The sequence below is a fragment of the Alligator mississippiensis genome, chromosome 9, assembly GCF_030867095.1.
Source record: "Alligator mississippiensis isolate rAllMis1 chromosome 9, rAllMis1, whole genome shotgun sequence".
Classification (NCBI taxonomy): Eukaryota; Metazoa; Chordata; order Crocodylia; family Alligatoridae; genus Alligator; species Alligator mississippiensis.
This window is the reverse complement of record NC_081832.1, coordinates 72,479,691-72,496,255: the sequence shown is the minus strand read 5'-3', so window position 1 is coordinate 72,496,255 and position 16,565 is coordinate 72,479,691. Positions and strand designations below refer to the sequence as shown.

Here is a 16,565-nt window from a genome sequence, read left to right as displayed (position 1 = left end):
CAGCATTGCTGGTCATTTGTAAGCATTAAATAATCATTTCTGGCTGAATGGATTGCTTAACATATTTTAGATGTGGGCAAAGAGCAAAAATATAGAAATATATTAAACATTAGTATAAGATGCTCACAGAAATTCCATGGTTAAGAGTCCTCTGACACCGAGGAAAACACAGGGGGCTTTATAGGAAATATATCCTTAACCTAGTGGCCCATAGCAAAAACCAGGAAAGACTGACAATTCTGGTTCCCCTGGGAGGTCAGCTTAGCCACAGGGAGAGTCGACTAGCAGCTAAAGGCAATAACAAATGAAAAGCTACAAAGCCAGAGGTCAAAAGTGGTGGCAGTGATGGGTAAGTGAATAGACTGCCTTACTCTTCTCTTGTGGGCTCTACATTTTCATTTGACAATTTAAAACCGTTTGCCTCTGGATGTGCCGTAAACTGGTCGAGGGGCTCAGAAGTAGGACATTGATATTCTAAATACAAATAATGACATCACCATGTATAACCCCCGATTCTTCTCTCTGACTATAATGGACCCGAGAGTCAGGCCTTTCTAAGAGCTCAGCTTCCTTCTAGGCATGCAGATTTTCAGAAGTGCCCAGTGGACCTTGCTGGTTGAGCATTCTTGGAAAACCGGCCAGAACTTTACCGGCTTCATTTTAATCTTCAGTGCAAAAATCAGAGGTGGGTTAAATATTAGTGTGACTTACTCAGTGGAAACTGGGTGCAGGCACATGCTACATGACAAAGGGAAGAAAAAGGGATGGCTGCAAACAGAAGAAGTCCATGGAAAATTATAAAAAGTTGGAGGACAAAGTGAGTCCTTATGCTTCATCTCTTATGCTTAAGTACTCAGGTAATCATCAAGACTATCTGAGTATTTAAGACTTAAGTGAGTCATACAATAATATAGCCTTAAGCTTAGCTAGGCAATAACAAATGAAAAGCTACAAAGCCAGATGTCAAAAGTGGTGGCAGTGATGGGTAAGTGAATAGACTGCCTTACTCTTCTCTTGTGGGCTCTACATTTTGATTTGACATTTTAAAACTGTCAATCCTGCTATGTCATCGGGCATCTCTTGGCAATTGGTAACGTAAAACTGAACTATCATAATTATTTTTTCCGTAATATTTGTCTAAGCTTAAACTTTGACTACATATTATTTCAAGCTTTTGTCCCTATTGCCTTAATTTGACAGTAAAATAGTTTTCATTTGAGACAACGTAGTCTTGTAGAAAGGAGGACCATTTCTGACATCCTGAGAGGCAGAAACAGAAGTGAGCATATACCCAAGTACAAACATAAGGACAAAAGGTGCTATGATCTCCATTCCCCAAATATTACAGAAGGGGGTTGGGGTGGGCAGGACAGCAGATAGACAAGAAATAAAATCCTGACCCTGCTATAATCAAATATGAGTTTTATCACTGACTTCACTGTGACCAGGATTTCACTGAACATAAAAAAGAATAAGAAGCTATGATAGGCAATATCAATGGATGAGAAGGAAAGACATGTCGGCTATTATACATCTCTTGTAGGGATCTTTTCAGGAACTGACTTCAAAACAAGGAACTGATTAAACAGAAACCCAAAAATGAATATAAGATAAAAGATAAATGAAATAGATTGTGTTTGGGAAAGAGCTGAATTACTTCAGCACTTTGTATTGCTTCTTGAATCATAATATGGAGGATTAGGTTAAAAGTATGTCACTCAAAGATAGAGGTTGTATCTAACTGTGACGTTCTGCAAACAATGACAGCAAAGAAAAAGAGGAATGGACATAGAGATACTAGAAATATTCCAGAAATTTTGATAAAAAAAGGAAGTTAACATTTTGAACATAAAAAAGAAATAATCTGAAAAATATTAAAGGCATTTGTAAATGTAGGAATGACCTGGAGATAATTGCAAGTGGCAAATCTATTCTTGGTTACGTGCTCAGGATACGCAGAATCTGCAGAACTATTCTCTATAAAGCTTTTGTAAGAGCCCACCTGGAAGAGTTGGTTTTGTTGTGAGTACGTCAAAGCTACAGAGGTTCACAGAAGGGCAACCAAAAGGATTTGCAGGCTGGGGATCCAGAGGGTTTGATTTAGGAACCAATCTGAAAAGAGACTAAATAAGTGATGACTCTGATGGGGACGCTATATCTACAAATATCAGGAGAGTGAAAGTGTCTAGACAAGAACAAGATTAATTAGCCCAGTTCTCTGTACAATTGTGTTCACCCATATTCAAGAAAGATGAACTCAAAGTGGAACAGCTGCAGAGGAGAATGGCTAGGATGATGAGGGGAATGAATAGCCTGCCTTACAAGGGGAGACAAGAAGAGGCTGTCTAGTCTAGCATAATAAATGCTGAGAGGGAATATGATTGCTGTCTATAAATACATCATGGGGTAAACACCAAGGAGGGAGAAGAGCTTTTTAAACTGGAGGACAGTGTTGGCACAGGAACAAATGTGCATAAATGGCTCATGAATAAATGTAGGCTGGAAATTTCAAACCATCCCGTGAAGTTGTGCAACAGTTTTCCAATATGTGCAACATGGGGCAAATATCCAACTTTAAAATTAAAGGATTGATAATCCATTAAAATGAGGATCGAGACGCTCACGAGAGGGACACTAGGAGGTGTTTGGCTGCAATAGCAGGGAACTGGACTCAAAAACTGAGTTTTTCCTAGTATATACCTAGGGGAGCAATACTGGAAATAGTCAGATAAAAATAAGAGGATAAAATGTTAAGGAACTTGCCCTGCAGTATGTCCCTTTCTATTTAAAACAAAGAAATTAAATTATTTATGAATTTAAAATGCGTGTATGATGCAAAGAGGGATGGACCTTTCCTCATTCTATTCAATGCACTGACTTTTTATTTTACTATCAAGTTTGCCATTTCTTTGGAAAGAATATAGAAATGGAGTTTTGCATGGCTTTTAATGAGCACGATGATAATGGGCTAGAAGAAATGGTGCAACTGGAGAATATCTCAATAGCCATTTCATTCCTCTCAGCGCCTACAGCTCCCTCATAGTAAAGGAGAGCACAATGGCTGGCAGCTACAAAATCAAAGACAATGACCTTAACAGTAAGATATTCACCTGAGCGGTGAGGTGTTTGGTGTCTGTGAATAAAATACAGCAAGTCCCCTGTTGATAGCCAGCTGAGTCCCTCTTTTGCTGAATCGAAAACAGACATACTTCGTTGTAAAATATACTATAAAAAAGGCAACATGATACATTTTTGGCAAGTCTAATATCCAAACATGACACTGTCATTTGAGTGCTCACTGTGCAGCTTTAATGAGTCCTAAAACTGGCAAAGGGATATTTAATATTAACTGCTGGACAAATGACCACAGATAATTAGCAATGGGTTAACCAGGCAAGGGGAAATGAGGTCTGCTCTGAAGTTGTGGATTGGTAATAGGATATTGAGCACTTAATTTCTAAGTAACCAGTAAATATCCTCCTTCCAACTTCAGCATGTGCTGATACCTTTCATGGGAGACATCTGCACTCCATTGCAAAACACTTTTTGCATGGCTACATTTTTTGTCTGAAAATTTAAAAGTAGATTTAAAAGAAATACTGCAGAGGACAGAACTGTAGTGAATCTGAACTTCCCAAATAACTAATTTTAGGAGTGAGTTGACCCCTAAATCCAGGTCTTCTGAATGACAATTTTTGTTATCAAATTGATAGCAAATATATGTGAGTTGAATTACCTGGCAGTGCAAAGGGGGTGCTGTTTGGTTTACACATGTGTAAGGTGATCATACTGGAGATGTAAAGCCATTAGGGCACATGCTGAATAATCTGTGGAGCAACACCTATTCTGTATGCGGTAAGTAAATGGGGTATGGCATTGACTACAAACCCTTGCATTCGTGTAGTGATAAATAAACCAATTTTGGGGATGACTTGGTGAGGAGGTCCAGCTAAAAACATGGCTCAGTACTGGAAACCAAGGAAAATAAGAATGCCAAAAATCTGCTCTTTTTCAAAGTTCATGAAAGTACAGGGGCCAAATCTATTAACTCTGAGCTTCACATATGTTAAAAGAAATACATCTGCTTTTGGGGTAAACATTTTTTTTTTTAAGGGCCTTGCTACATCTTCAAATTAAAACTGGATAGAAACCGGCTATAGAGTTGTTACGTATTTTCAAGCACTAATGTTGTAGCTGGTTGGCTCTTTTTATAGCTGGATAGTCATTATTATGGTGTGGTAATTACTTTGCATGTGTGGCTGGTCTAAATTTATTGCACAATTAAACCGTTAATCACTTTGCACTTGTGGCCTATCTTACTTTGCACGTGTGGCTGGTCTAAATTTATTGTGCAATTACCCAGATAATCGCATAAGATATGTAACGTGTAGCAGGGGCCTATGTGACAGATGACACTGGCTTACCAAAAAATAGCCATGTGGAGGTAAGTCTGTACACAAGCTCCAAGACTGAAGCGTAGCAATACTCATAAAGCCACGAACTGGGTCCTGTACCTCTGTTAACCCCTTCCCTCACACTGAGGAAAACCTTTGGTCTGTTTAGGCAAAGTGCTTTATCTCAGGCCAGTTTAAGTACTGAGAAATGGACCTTTGCGGTGAACGCGACTTGCCATTTTTAGCTCATTGTTGGGTGAAGCAAAGATCCCTTTCAAAACCTGAGTGAGCTGCTCCAAGAAGAGATGCCCTTGGAATGAACTCTCGACCGTTAATGCCAGAGGTAGGCTTGGAGAAACCTATCAGCGTTCAGGAATACATGCTAAACTCTCACTTTTTTATAACTGGAAATAGAGGATAACACCCAAGAACTCCCATGAAGCATGTACAGATTGAGGACAGTTTACATGGTCATCTCATGAAAGGTATCTTGGCCCATGCACAGAAAAAACAAGCAATTTTTTCCCCTTTTGTCTATTATTTCTCTGGAAAAAACCTCCTGATTTTACCACATAGTAGTAAAAAGCTTTCACCTTTTCTCCAAGGACTAGGTATTATATGTTGTTCGATGCACATTGCTCTGACCTCAAGGGTTCACTCCCCCCTTGGGCTCTCATAAAAAGGTTTTAGGCACTTCCCTCCTAGACGCACAGCATGAGCTGCAGTTAAACGGCATAATGTACCATTAATGAATAGATATGAGAAAGACTGATGTGACAATTTACAAATTATGCAAAAAATGAATATTCTTTCTCTGTTTAGAACCATTATTCATACATGATTATGCTAACTCTTGAGATTGGGTAGAATAAGGCAAATTTTGACAATTACCCCCCTTACAATATGTTTATTAAAAACAAAGTCAATATAAATCCAGTTTGTGTGTGTGTGTGTGTAAGCAAGTACTTCATCACTTTTTTTCTCTAAAGCATAAAGCTAACATAAAAGAGACCAGTGCTTAGTGCCAGAGCTGGGTGCAATTTCTAACACAATTTCATACCATTTTTCAGTTAAACAAGAAGATCTGGTAACCCAGAAACCTTCTATAAGTGTACACCCATTTTGTTGAAGTTCTAATATACAAGTTTATTTTCAAGGATTAAAGCTCATTTCTTGTGTTTGCTGCGAACCACAACCAAAGTTCTCCAAGACGTTGAAATGGCCAACCCGAACAACTCCACTTTCCCCAGCTCTACTTGACTCTTATAGGTAACCCTGCAACAACAAACTGGTAGGTAATTCACCTTTTCTGAGAAACCCTGGTACAATAAACCACAATAACTTTGCAAGTGTATGTAGACATTAACTATTTGATCTTAATAACAGTAGCAAAATCAGTGGGTGCGTAATATTATCCAAAGCTACTGTATGGGGTTAAGGCAATCATAAGTTACTGAGCTATTAAGAGCTTTGCCCTTTGAGAAAGAACTTATATTCTCTGCACAGGTTCTAGCCATACTGCGTCTGATCTATCTTTTAGACAGAGAGAGAATGCCTTCCTGCAACCTTAACTGCCATTAAACATGGCTTTGTTAAGATTAAAATAGAAGTAAATTAAATAACTAATCTTTCCCTGCAGAATTCGGCAATATTTTTCACAGTGCTCCAGTGTCTCTGCTCAGGAAAAATGGCTTCCTGTTCCTGTTGAGAGATGAAGTAAAACTCTCCTTACTAAGCAGGCATGGCTTTTACCAATTTTTATGGTAAACAGAAGGATAAAATGGACTTTGTAGATAAGGTAGAACACTCCACAATGTCTTTGAAACTTGAATAAATAAGCAAGAGTAATATGCCGGCTGGTTCCTTATTCTTGATAGAGAGAAGGAAAAGAAATTTAAAAAAACCACAACAGACTAACGGTGCCCTATCAATTGTCGTGCTTGGTTGACCTTTGTAGACAATGGCCAATAAAATAAATAGCATAGTAAAACAAATACAATTAATTCAGCAGTACCCTGATAAATCTACCCAATTTTACTAGGCTAAGCTGAGCAATTTTATTTTTCAGTTCCCAGTGGGACACTTTTTCTAAATCTCACCTTCAAAACCAGGTATTTTCTGTGTCAAAACAAGAGAAAGAGAGCAAGGAAGAGAGAGAAAGAAAAAAGAACCGTGAAAAACTGTCAAACTAATTAAGGAACAAACCGGTGCTATTCCTATATCTACAGCTAACTACTATCACACATTTTTTTATTAAAAGACAAGACATCAAAATATCAACGGCTCATGTATTCAAGCTTTGAGGAACTGCCCCGTGTAAATCACTGAGAATTAAACAACAGACGGTCCAAGAAACAAACACTCGTTCACACTGGTCAGGCCACTAAAATGTAGGGTTCAGGTGTTCATCACAGGACGAAATTACCCCCAAAGGAGTGCTTGGATTTATGCCAACACCTCATTAGTATTTCACACTACTGGCATCACATGAAAACAAGCAAGAGAAGACAGACATGCAAGAGATACGGGGGAAATTAAAACAACAGTGTCAAGGTTTATGGTTAACACATCTAACACACATTTTTTAAAAAGGCAAGTGTTTGTTTAATGCAGAAACAAAAATAAAAGTGGCAATATTGTTAAAAGCCTGGCTCCTTTTCTGCGTGAAGTTTCAGAAAAGCCCAAAGAGATGTTTTTATATAACAGCCTTCTCTCCATGAAACCAGGCTGGGCACCAGCATTCTTGCAATGCTCAACCTCTTCCCTTTCCTGAATTTGCTTTCCAATGCAACATAAGGCAAAAAATAAGTAGGCAGATCAGCCCTGGTAGAAATATGCACAAGCTCACGTACCTGTTGGGATGGTTTTACAGCCTTATTTGTCATAGGGCCATCACTAACAGAAAATAAGGTTTTCTGGTGGTATACACCCTGGATAGTTTACGGCTGGAGATGGGGATTAGTTCCCTCATGGTGAATAGATGTAGTTGTCAACACTGCCTCCTTGGTCAGACTAGCCCTCTGATGTGTAATTTAGAAGGACAGATGTTTTATCTGGGAACTTGTCCAAATCTTTAAAAAAATAATTAGTGAGGCACTCAGCACTGGCTTCTTTTGTCGGTAACAATGGCACCAGCAGCACTGAAGAGGAATACCGAGTAAACATCTGGACTTCTAAATCTCAGTACAGAAGTAGATACAGGGAATGGACAGATGAACAAATTATACTGATTTAAAAGGCCAAGGAGGGGAGAGGAGGTTACTTACCATGCATCAGCTGCTCTGCAGTAACTGTTCTGGGTTTCCACTCCTATCTTGTCTTATGTGGAAGTTAACTGCGGTAATTTATCTGTCTTTAATTTAGGGGTAAGTGGTCCCAGTTCAGCTTTCATTTATTGAGGGACAGGAGCAGGCATGCGGAGCAGCTTCTCTGTAGCAAGTCCTCCCTCCCCTTTCCTTTTAACTCAATATTACTTGTTCATCTGTCCAAGCTCAAAACGTTTGGAGTCTTGCTGTGCAAGTCTGACCAACTCTGGGATGACAAACTAACTGGAAATCACCAGCGATTTAGATGCAATAAAACAATTGTCCCAGTTATGTTAATGCCTGCTCTTTTTTCACCTATTCCTTTGCTCTCCCTGCTGTTCTCAAGGGAAAATAAAGAAAAAAATGTCCCCCTTGTACGAACATGGGAAGCAAAGAAGTCTTGATGAGACACTTTGCAAGGCTTCAGAAATGCAGCAAGTCAGGTTCAAAAAGAGAAATTTGAATGGGTAAATTACGTCTAATTTACAAGAAAACTTGCTCCACTATAGAGCATTCCAGAAGGCCCTTTTATGAGCGGTGTGCTTCTTAAATATGCAAGATATGTCGTTCAGGTCCCTGGCAGACGTTACGCTTAACCAGTTAATCACGTCTTAATTAGTAACCTGCCCACAACTTCATGCAATTAGCGGTGCAAAAGGACAGGGAATAAGACACAATGTTATTGCACACAATATGTTCCCATCATGCCTAAAATTAAATGAGTAGCCAGGCCAATCAGCTGATAGGGGCTCCCAGCCTCAGGGGTGCATCGGAGCCCTTGAGCAGATTGCCTTGCTGCTTGCCGGTGCAAGGGGAGCCCTGGATCACGATCCTGGGACCTACTGCTCTGCAAGTGCAGCACGGCAGGAGGTTACATTGCGCCTTTAACCGAACGTCTGCCAGGAGCTTCAGATTCATCTCTTCCAGGTATGTTTCGGTCATGGATCCGACCTGATCCAACCTTCACTCCCTTACCCTTGCTTCTGCCAGGCCTGCCCAATTTGCACTGTAAACACCTCAAAGCAAAGAGCTCTCCAACTTGTGTGTCTGTTAAATACTCGACATCCTTCTGGTGCCATTCACAATCGACAAGAAGTTCTAGGGCCAGATTCCTGACGTCCATGAAAGTCAGTTTTATCCGCTATTGTCATGTTCCTGCCCCAGCTTACAAAGTGCGCACCTCAGCACAAAGAAAATAAAACAGGCACGTCTTGTGCTGCTGTTGGTGGTTTGAAAGTTAGCTACATTATTCATGGAATAAACATGCCTTCATTGTGCTGTAACTACTCAGCAGGCCAGTTAATCAGCTGCTGCAAATCAGTGTAGCTCTATTTGGGAGCCTCAGCAGCGACATTTGATGTTGCTCTGTTGTTTGCTTGTTTTCTTTTTGCTGAGCTTACATGCTTTGTAAAGCCACTGCAGCAAGTTGATAATGATGCATGAAATGGAAAATCCTTTTGAGTGCACGCAAACACGCACAAAGGGGTGTGCAATGCAATCACTGTGGTGCTGTGTTATTTGATGCTTCTGACTTTACATATACGGATCTGCGGGACCTGGCTCTAATCTTGGTTACCCCAAGGAAAGACCAATGTAACTTGAAAGAGAGCAGTGGAGTTACTCCTGATATAACTGAGAGCGGAGTCAGACAAACAGGATTCAGGCCAGGCACTGAAGATCGAACACATCCTTGCAAAATGAGCACTGAATTCTCTATTGAAACAACACCATCAATTCTAGTCAATGGAGAATTTGGGCTGGCAACTTTCTTTATTGGTATACCCACCCTCTGAGGCAATTAGCTAGCTAGAGACTTTGGAGAGATATGCACTACTATCTTGCATGAAGAGTAATTTTCAAGGCTGGAAAATGGCTGGAGACTTTTCAAAGTAAGTTTTTTAATTCTTTTTTTCTGTCACGGTGTTGCCCAAAGTCCATCTGAAACAGCTGCAGGCAGTGCAAGAGTCCTAGAGAGACTGCATGGAACTAGCCTGATTTGCAGAAAAAGGGGCTTTCACCTTCCATTGTGCGCCATTACTTCTGCTCTACTTTGGTCAAGGAGTCTGATTGCTTTTGATATACTGGACGTAGAAACAGTCCAAAGCGTATTTGCCTTAGTACGTGCTATATTTATGCACCTTATGATAGATCGGTTCTTTCTGAATGGGAAAGACAAACTATATAACTTGCAAAACATCATGGTAATATTAAGTACTTCACGTAACCATATACTCAACATCACTCCAGAGTTCATTTTATGCTGAAAGCTGCAGTGTAAAAATGCTTAAAAAAAAAAACAACTTTCTGTCATATGGCAGAATATATTTCAGAAAAAAAATGTGGTCCAAGCCACGAGATGTCACCTGAATTCAACTGGATGAGGCTCTCCCCTCGAAGAAGGATTTTTTTTTCTAACCCATGAAAGTTAATGATTGCAAAATTGATCGCAGAAGTTCAGGACCTATTTGTGTGAATGTACATGTGAGTAGCTCTATTGATTTCAAAAGGATTACTTGGGTGAGTTAAGTTGCTTATTAAAAGCTTAGACATGGTGCTGCTCCAGATTAATTCAGGGACACCCATCATCGTTTTATGCTTTCTCACCATGCCAGTTTAATCCCATTTCTCTGGAGGAAAAATCCTCAGGAATGAAGTTTTGATTATGACAAGTGAGTTTTACATGGAAATCTTTCTCAGCTCAGAGGCAGCAGGATCAGACTGCGGCAGTCAACAGCCTCCCAAGGACTCCAACAGTGTCACATGTTTGTCCTACTTTAAAGTTTCCAGTAAGTTCACATTGATTTTTGAAGTCCTTTCCCTGATACTTAAGACTTTGTTGACTCCATCTGATTTTTCTGAACATCTTTCCATTTCAGTCTTTCATTTCCAAATGGTTCTTTTGGGTGATATTTTCCAGGGAAGCTGGAAAGATTTAGTCACCTGAGCTGAAGGCACCGGGTGCATATATCACTTGTGCTCTTCTTCCAGCTCCAGAGCTCAGGCTTTAACACTGCCACAGCTGCTGCTGCATTAGCAGCAGTTTTCAGCAGCAGCATTAAAGCCTGAGCATTGGAGCTGGAAGAAAAGGGGGAATGATACCCAGAACCCAATTGCATCCCTCCACTTAGTAAGGCGGCATAGCCTCCAGCAGCCATTACAATGTTCCCATTCCTCCATTCCAGTGTGGAAATCAGCTTCCTTACTTAAAACATACAGCCCAATTTAGGATGCCTAACTTTTGGAAAATAGGTGTATGCCAGTAAATATGGTAACGTATTTTATTGTGGAAGTGCATTGAGACTATCTTCATATTTCACGGAGTGCCGTAGTTACTGTTGTCTGAACAACCCCTTTGCAGTGCTGGTAGGACGGATGTTGTACAGCACAATTCTCCTTAGGGGGCCCATGTTCCATCTGATCTTTCTGGACTAGTTCCAAACCCTCGCCGGCCTTGATTATTATAAATAGCAAAAGATATTTTTGGCCATGGAAGAAAATGCCATTTAAGTATGAAAAACATGTCCCGAAACTTCTTTTAAATGTTAAGTTTCAAGTTCATTAGGGCTGGTTGTCCTCGTTTTATAGTAGCTCATGAAACTGCAGAGACTTAATGGAATGTAACTGGCAGCACGCCCTTACCTGTGTACCAGCTGCTTGCGGCTTACACAAATAGCAGTTTCATAGTCGTGAGTGACGCACACTTTATGTGGGCTGCACTTCACCTTCAGACATGGATCTTTGGATGGATCAAGAGCTATTAAAGACAAAATTAAAAATAGGAGAGTTAGAAATGAAAGTGAAGTGCTTTGCCTGCTCTTTAATTCAAAATAAAGGACATGCAACTAGTAGAAATTCATGCTCCCATACTATTTAAATATATGTCTCTACACGGTGTGGTGTAGGCTGCTGTTTTTAGCAAGATACATATAGAATTGGGGTGCATACGGGAGGCTTAATGGTTAAAGGTTTTGTCATTTAAGGCGCATAACACGATTATTAAAGATGGAGAGTTCACACTGTGTTAGAGTCGCATTGTGCATGGCTCTTCATTATACCACAGTTAACAGAATCAGGTCCTATATCAAGGACAGCATCTACCCTTATAACTTGCCTTTTCAGAAGCTGCTGTTTTATTGGACTTGATAAATTCCATCTACACCATAAGACAAGGTAGATAGGAGAGGGATACTATTGCAACTTATACAGTTTATCCCATCTGGAAGTTTGGGACAATGTAAAATACACCCAGAAAAAGGAAAAGAAAAGGTTAAATACAATTTTAAAATTTCTTTAGTGATTATAGTTACGCTGGAAGCTATGTAGCCACTTTTGAGCTGAAACTAATAGATAATGGCAAATATAGTATTATGTAGTAGAAACCTCCCCCACACACACTTTTTTAGAAGTGTAAATCTAAAGGCTTAAAAACCTCATTAGATTAATTCAATCAAATGTCAGCCTGATGCAAAAATGCCGAAGCAGAAGGGCAGTAATAATAAAATCATTGTACATGTATACAGCACCCTGCCTCACAAAGGAAACAAAAAACTTCACTAGAATCACAAGACTTACTTCATACAGCATGTAAATATGGTCACATCTGGCTGAAATCCCACCACTGTTTGATGGTGCACAGCCATGCCACAAAATAGTGGAGGACTTGAAGAAACGGATGGTAGAGGCCCTAATGAAAACACAGGGGGATTTTAGGGATTGTCAGCAGAAAGTAATTACCAAAGCTGGCATGGGGCCAAGACGCAAGGATTAAAACCCCTGCTCATCTGAAAAGGATCTTCCGAGACTATGAATGGCCGAGCGGCCAATGTTTTAACAAGGGGCTCCTAAAAAAAAACAAAAATTGTCTTTGATAGACCATTTGTCCCAGGGGTGAGGTGCAAATACAGTAAGGAGGGGTGAGAGATGGAGGAACCTATTAATTTGTTTTCTGATTTACATACAAAATGCCTTGCCATCATTCCAATCAAGGAAACAGGCAAGACATGTATATTATACTGAACTTTCCCAGAAAAAGTTTATCCATTTTTGCCGTAACAAACTGTGCATGTGTGTGTGTCTAGGTCTTAGGAGCATCCTCTAAAGGGATGCCTTTTTAAAATACATTGGTGAAGTCAAGACACCATTCGAAAGGGTCCTTCCAAAGCAGGCTTATGAGGCTCAGGAATAAGCCATGTCTGGAAAGGATGAAAGGATGAATTAGCCCTCTCCAGTGAGGGGGTGTATTGGCATGCATAGATGAAACGGGGGCCCTAAATTGAAGCTTTGGGTTTTTAAAAACACCGCTTCAACTTAGGGCCCTTTAAACCCTCATGTCATGTACACACCCACTTACCTGCCTCGGTGGTGGCAGGGAGGAGAGGGCGAGCTGCCGGATGGCAGAGCGGTCCCTGGGCTGCAGGGGGGGCTGGTGTTTCCCTCCACAGCAGTGGTGGACCCCCTCCCCAGGTGGCACCCGCCCGCAGGCACCCAGCTCGGGCAGTTCTGGGGGGGCACCGCAGTTGCAGAGGGAAGCACCGGGCCCCCGCGCAGTTCAGGCAGGCTCTGGGGAAGGGTGTGGCAGAGATCAGGCTCGCTGTTTTTATTTTTCCCCCTCTCTTGGGGGGAGCTGCCTTCCCAGGCTGCTGCTAGGCTGCCTGCAGGGCTTCCTGCAGAGCCCCTGTGCTGCATGGAGCCCAGTGCTTCGCTCTGTGGCTGTATAGGCAGCAAACTCCTTAGAGGAGTTTTAGTTTGCTGCACCCCAAATTGTTTAAGGCAGATTATGCTGCCGAATTTGCTACAGTGAGTGGAATTTATGTGCCCTACTCGGCCAAGGCGTGCAAACACCAACACCATTAAAGTGGTGCAGAAACGTTTAGCCTGCTTTAAAGTGTCGTGCGCACATGCCTGTCGTTTCATCTACACATGGCCTATGACTGTCAGGGGGAGGGAAATCACCTCCAACTCCCCTTCAGCTTTGTGGTAGTATGCTAATAAGTGAGCTCTGGAGGCACCAAAGGAACTTCCTCTAGCACATGGCCAACATTGTCCAGACCTGGACTTTGGGTCACACCGAACACACCAGCAAGATTGCCTCTGCACACAGCTAAGCAATTTTATATCCATTTGAGGCACACTTCTATTTCATCATGAGGTCCCTTTTCGCTTCCTCCAGAAGATCCTCCCAGCTTCTTCCCTCCCTCACTACTTAACTGAAGCATTTGTGTTTTCATTTTCAATCTCTGTTTGTGCATTTCATTATCCGGATCGCTTTCCCTGTTTTTGGTAAATGCCCAGGGAATTCCCTAAAATGGCATTACTTAAGGGGAAAAAAAAAAAAAGAAAAAAAGGGAAAAAGCTAAGTTATTTTTAAGTTCCAATTCAATTACCACTGACATTTTCCACATAGAAGAGAACGTATTTCTAACAACTCGAGGGTTCCTTTGCTCTCCTGCAGAGTTAAAGTGTTGCAGCTGTTCTACTTTGGTTTAAGTAGTCAGAGCTACAAGCGCTCACCACATTAACACCCATTACAGATTTGTGATGGGCAATTGAGCACAATAGTACAGATGTATTTAGTGGAATGCCTTTAGTGCAAGATGCTGGAATTCTTAAAAACAAAACAAAAGCATTAAAAGCTTTTGCTTCTAATGCAATTACATTGATGAAAAAGGTAAAATGAGGGGGAAAGGTCATAAGTTGTCTGCACTATTGATAGGAAATATCAGCATCCAATGACACTTAGCCAAATAAATACATACGGTTTGATGGTCATGCCAGTGCCAGTCTAGCTAGGTCAAAAGGAAAAATTTTGCTGGGATTTCTGTTTTTGTTTCCTGGTTCTCGCCTTTCCGAATAAAGGCAAGCATCACCGTGTTGCTGGAACACATACATGCTTGGATGCTGTTGTTGGTGCCACATGTCCTCATTGCAAGGGGTTGTATCAACAGAAGACAATGAGCACCTTGGATATGAGCTGAGGGTTTATGGTTGCCAAGATTGTTACGTTGCTGGAGCGCATTCTCACTGGCATTGTTTTGGAGGCCGTATGTTGGCTGAAGACCTGCATGTTTGGGGAGATGGGTTTATTCAGGTGACAGAAAGACTGGATTTTGCCAGTTTAAATCAGATCTGTATATGGACACACGCACCTGAGAGCAACTTCTGTGACGAAAACTTTGCCAAATTCACTTTTAAAGTCCTGTAAGTAGGGATCGTGGACTAAATTCAACCCAATTTAAAAAAGATATAAGCTTGGCATTATGGGGAAAATTCAGCTCCACTTCTTCATTGTAATCAGTTGTGGTTTGGCATGAATAAGGGAAGCACAGTTTGGGCCATTATGGAGAATGAGGTAACAAATGTGCCTTTTTTTAAAAGTTCTTTTTTTTAATTGAAGAATTCTAGCCAAACTACTTGGCTTTCCAAGGTACACTTAGCACTGCATGCGAGGCCCAAGGCCCAGGATAAAAGAAATGTTGCACACTAAGCTAGTTGCAAAACAAATTATGACCTGTTTTAATGTGAATGAAACAAAATGATGAAATATTCTGCACCAAAATTCACAAGTACTTTGTAGGCCTGAAAAGCTGACTTGGCATAACTGGCAACAGGCAAGGTAAGCACTGAGAATTGCCATACTTCATCCCTCCACAGGTGAATGCACCCCACTTGGTGTTAAGAAGAGTAGAGTCTCACTTTATACCTGGACTGTTAGAAATTTATAGGCCTGAAAGCCTTGGCATGACTGATGCCATCTCTTTATCTCTAAACGGACACCATGAGCAAAACTGGAAGCAAAATATGCACAGAGCCAGCTTCGGCACAAAGTTAAAGTAAATGACCGTGGTCAGCAAAACAAAATGTCGATTGTTGTAGACCGCTGGAAAACAAGACAGAAGAAGCATACCAAGGCCAGATTGGCTCCGTTTGCAAAACAAATCCAAGGATAACTTAGTAGGGCAGAAGTTCAGAAAGAAACAGGTTGGAGGTGACAGAGAGTGACAGATTGATGCTGTGAAAGGTAAGTGGTGAGGATTTATAGCAGGGCCATATGTGGAATATACAGAAGAGGGCTGTAATAGGATATAAAAGTCTAAAATAAACAACTCCAGTTTGGGGAGCTGTCATTAAGCTAGAGGACACCACACCAGTCAACAAGGTGACCCCCAGTGCCATGAGGATGCCTGATCAGCTGAGTCATCGTGCATCATTAGGAAGGCATAAGAATGCCTTTACAGACTGATTGAGTAGAGCTATTACTTATATGTTCAATCAAATTGGATTTGGGACTGGAATGGGACCACTGATCATTTCATGCCATTCATGCCACCCCTTGATCAAAACTGAATGCAACATACCCCATTACATGGTACAGGTATGGCACTGAGTACACACGGAAAAATTGGTATTATCTGAATGGTTGTTTGGTTGAGATACAAGAATAGAGAAGACGTGGACTGAAATCTTGGCCATGTCCAAGCCTGGCTTCCATTTCACACCCAAGGCTCACAACTTCTTTGGACTTCTCATCTTTAAAGTACGAATGATTAATAATAATATTTGCACTACTTCGTAGAGGTGTTGTGAGCCTTAATTCATGAATGCTTCAAAAGTACCTGGAAATCCTTCAATGGAAAACATTCTAGAAGGTCTTGTTATAATGTACTAGAACTAGTACTGAAACAAAATGTGTTGGACTGATTTTTTGACAATTTTGCTGGGAATGCAGAATGTGGACTCTGTCTGTAATAAGAGGCCACAGACATGATGCAAAGTCTGAGAAGGTCCTTCATGCAGTAAGAAAGTTGGGGATGCTATGCTAGTATTAAGCAAGGCAGGCCCTAAAGACAGAACCCAAGATAAGCAATAA

General features: G+C 40.9%; 1 protein-coding gene across 1 annotated transcript in view; it reads right to left on the bottom strand.

Moving 5' to 3' along the window:
* Window positions 1-16,565, bottom strand: part of SPOCK1 (SPARC (osteonectin), cwcv and kazal like domains proteoglycan 1) — a 498,679-nt gene that overhangs the window by 197,982 nt on the left and 284,132 nt on the right. Inside the window, exon 4 of the mRNA XM_006261659.4 lies at window positions 11,339-11,453. Coding sequence (XP_006261721.2) covers window positions 11,339-11,453 — 115 coding nt within the window. The remainder of the gene's footprint in view (window positions 1-11,338; window positions 11,454-16,565) is intronic.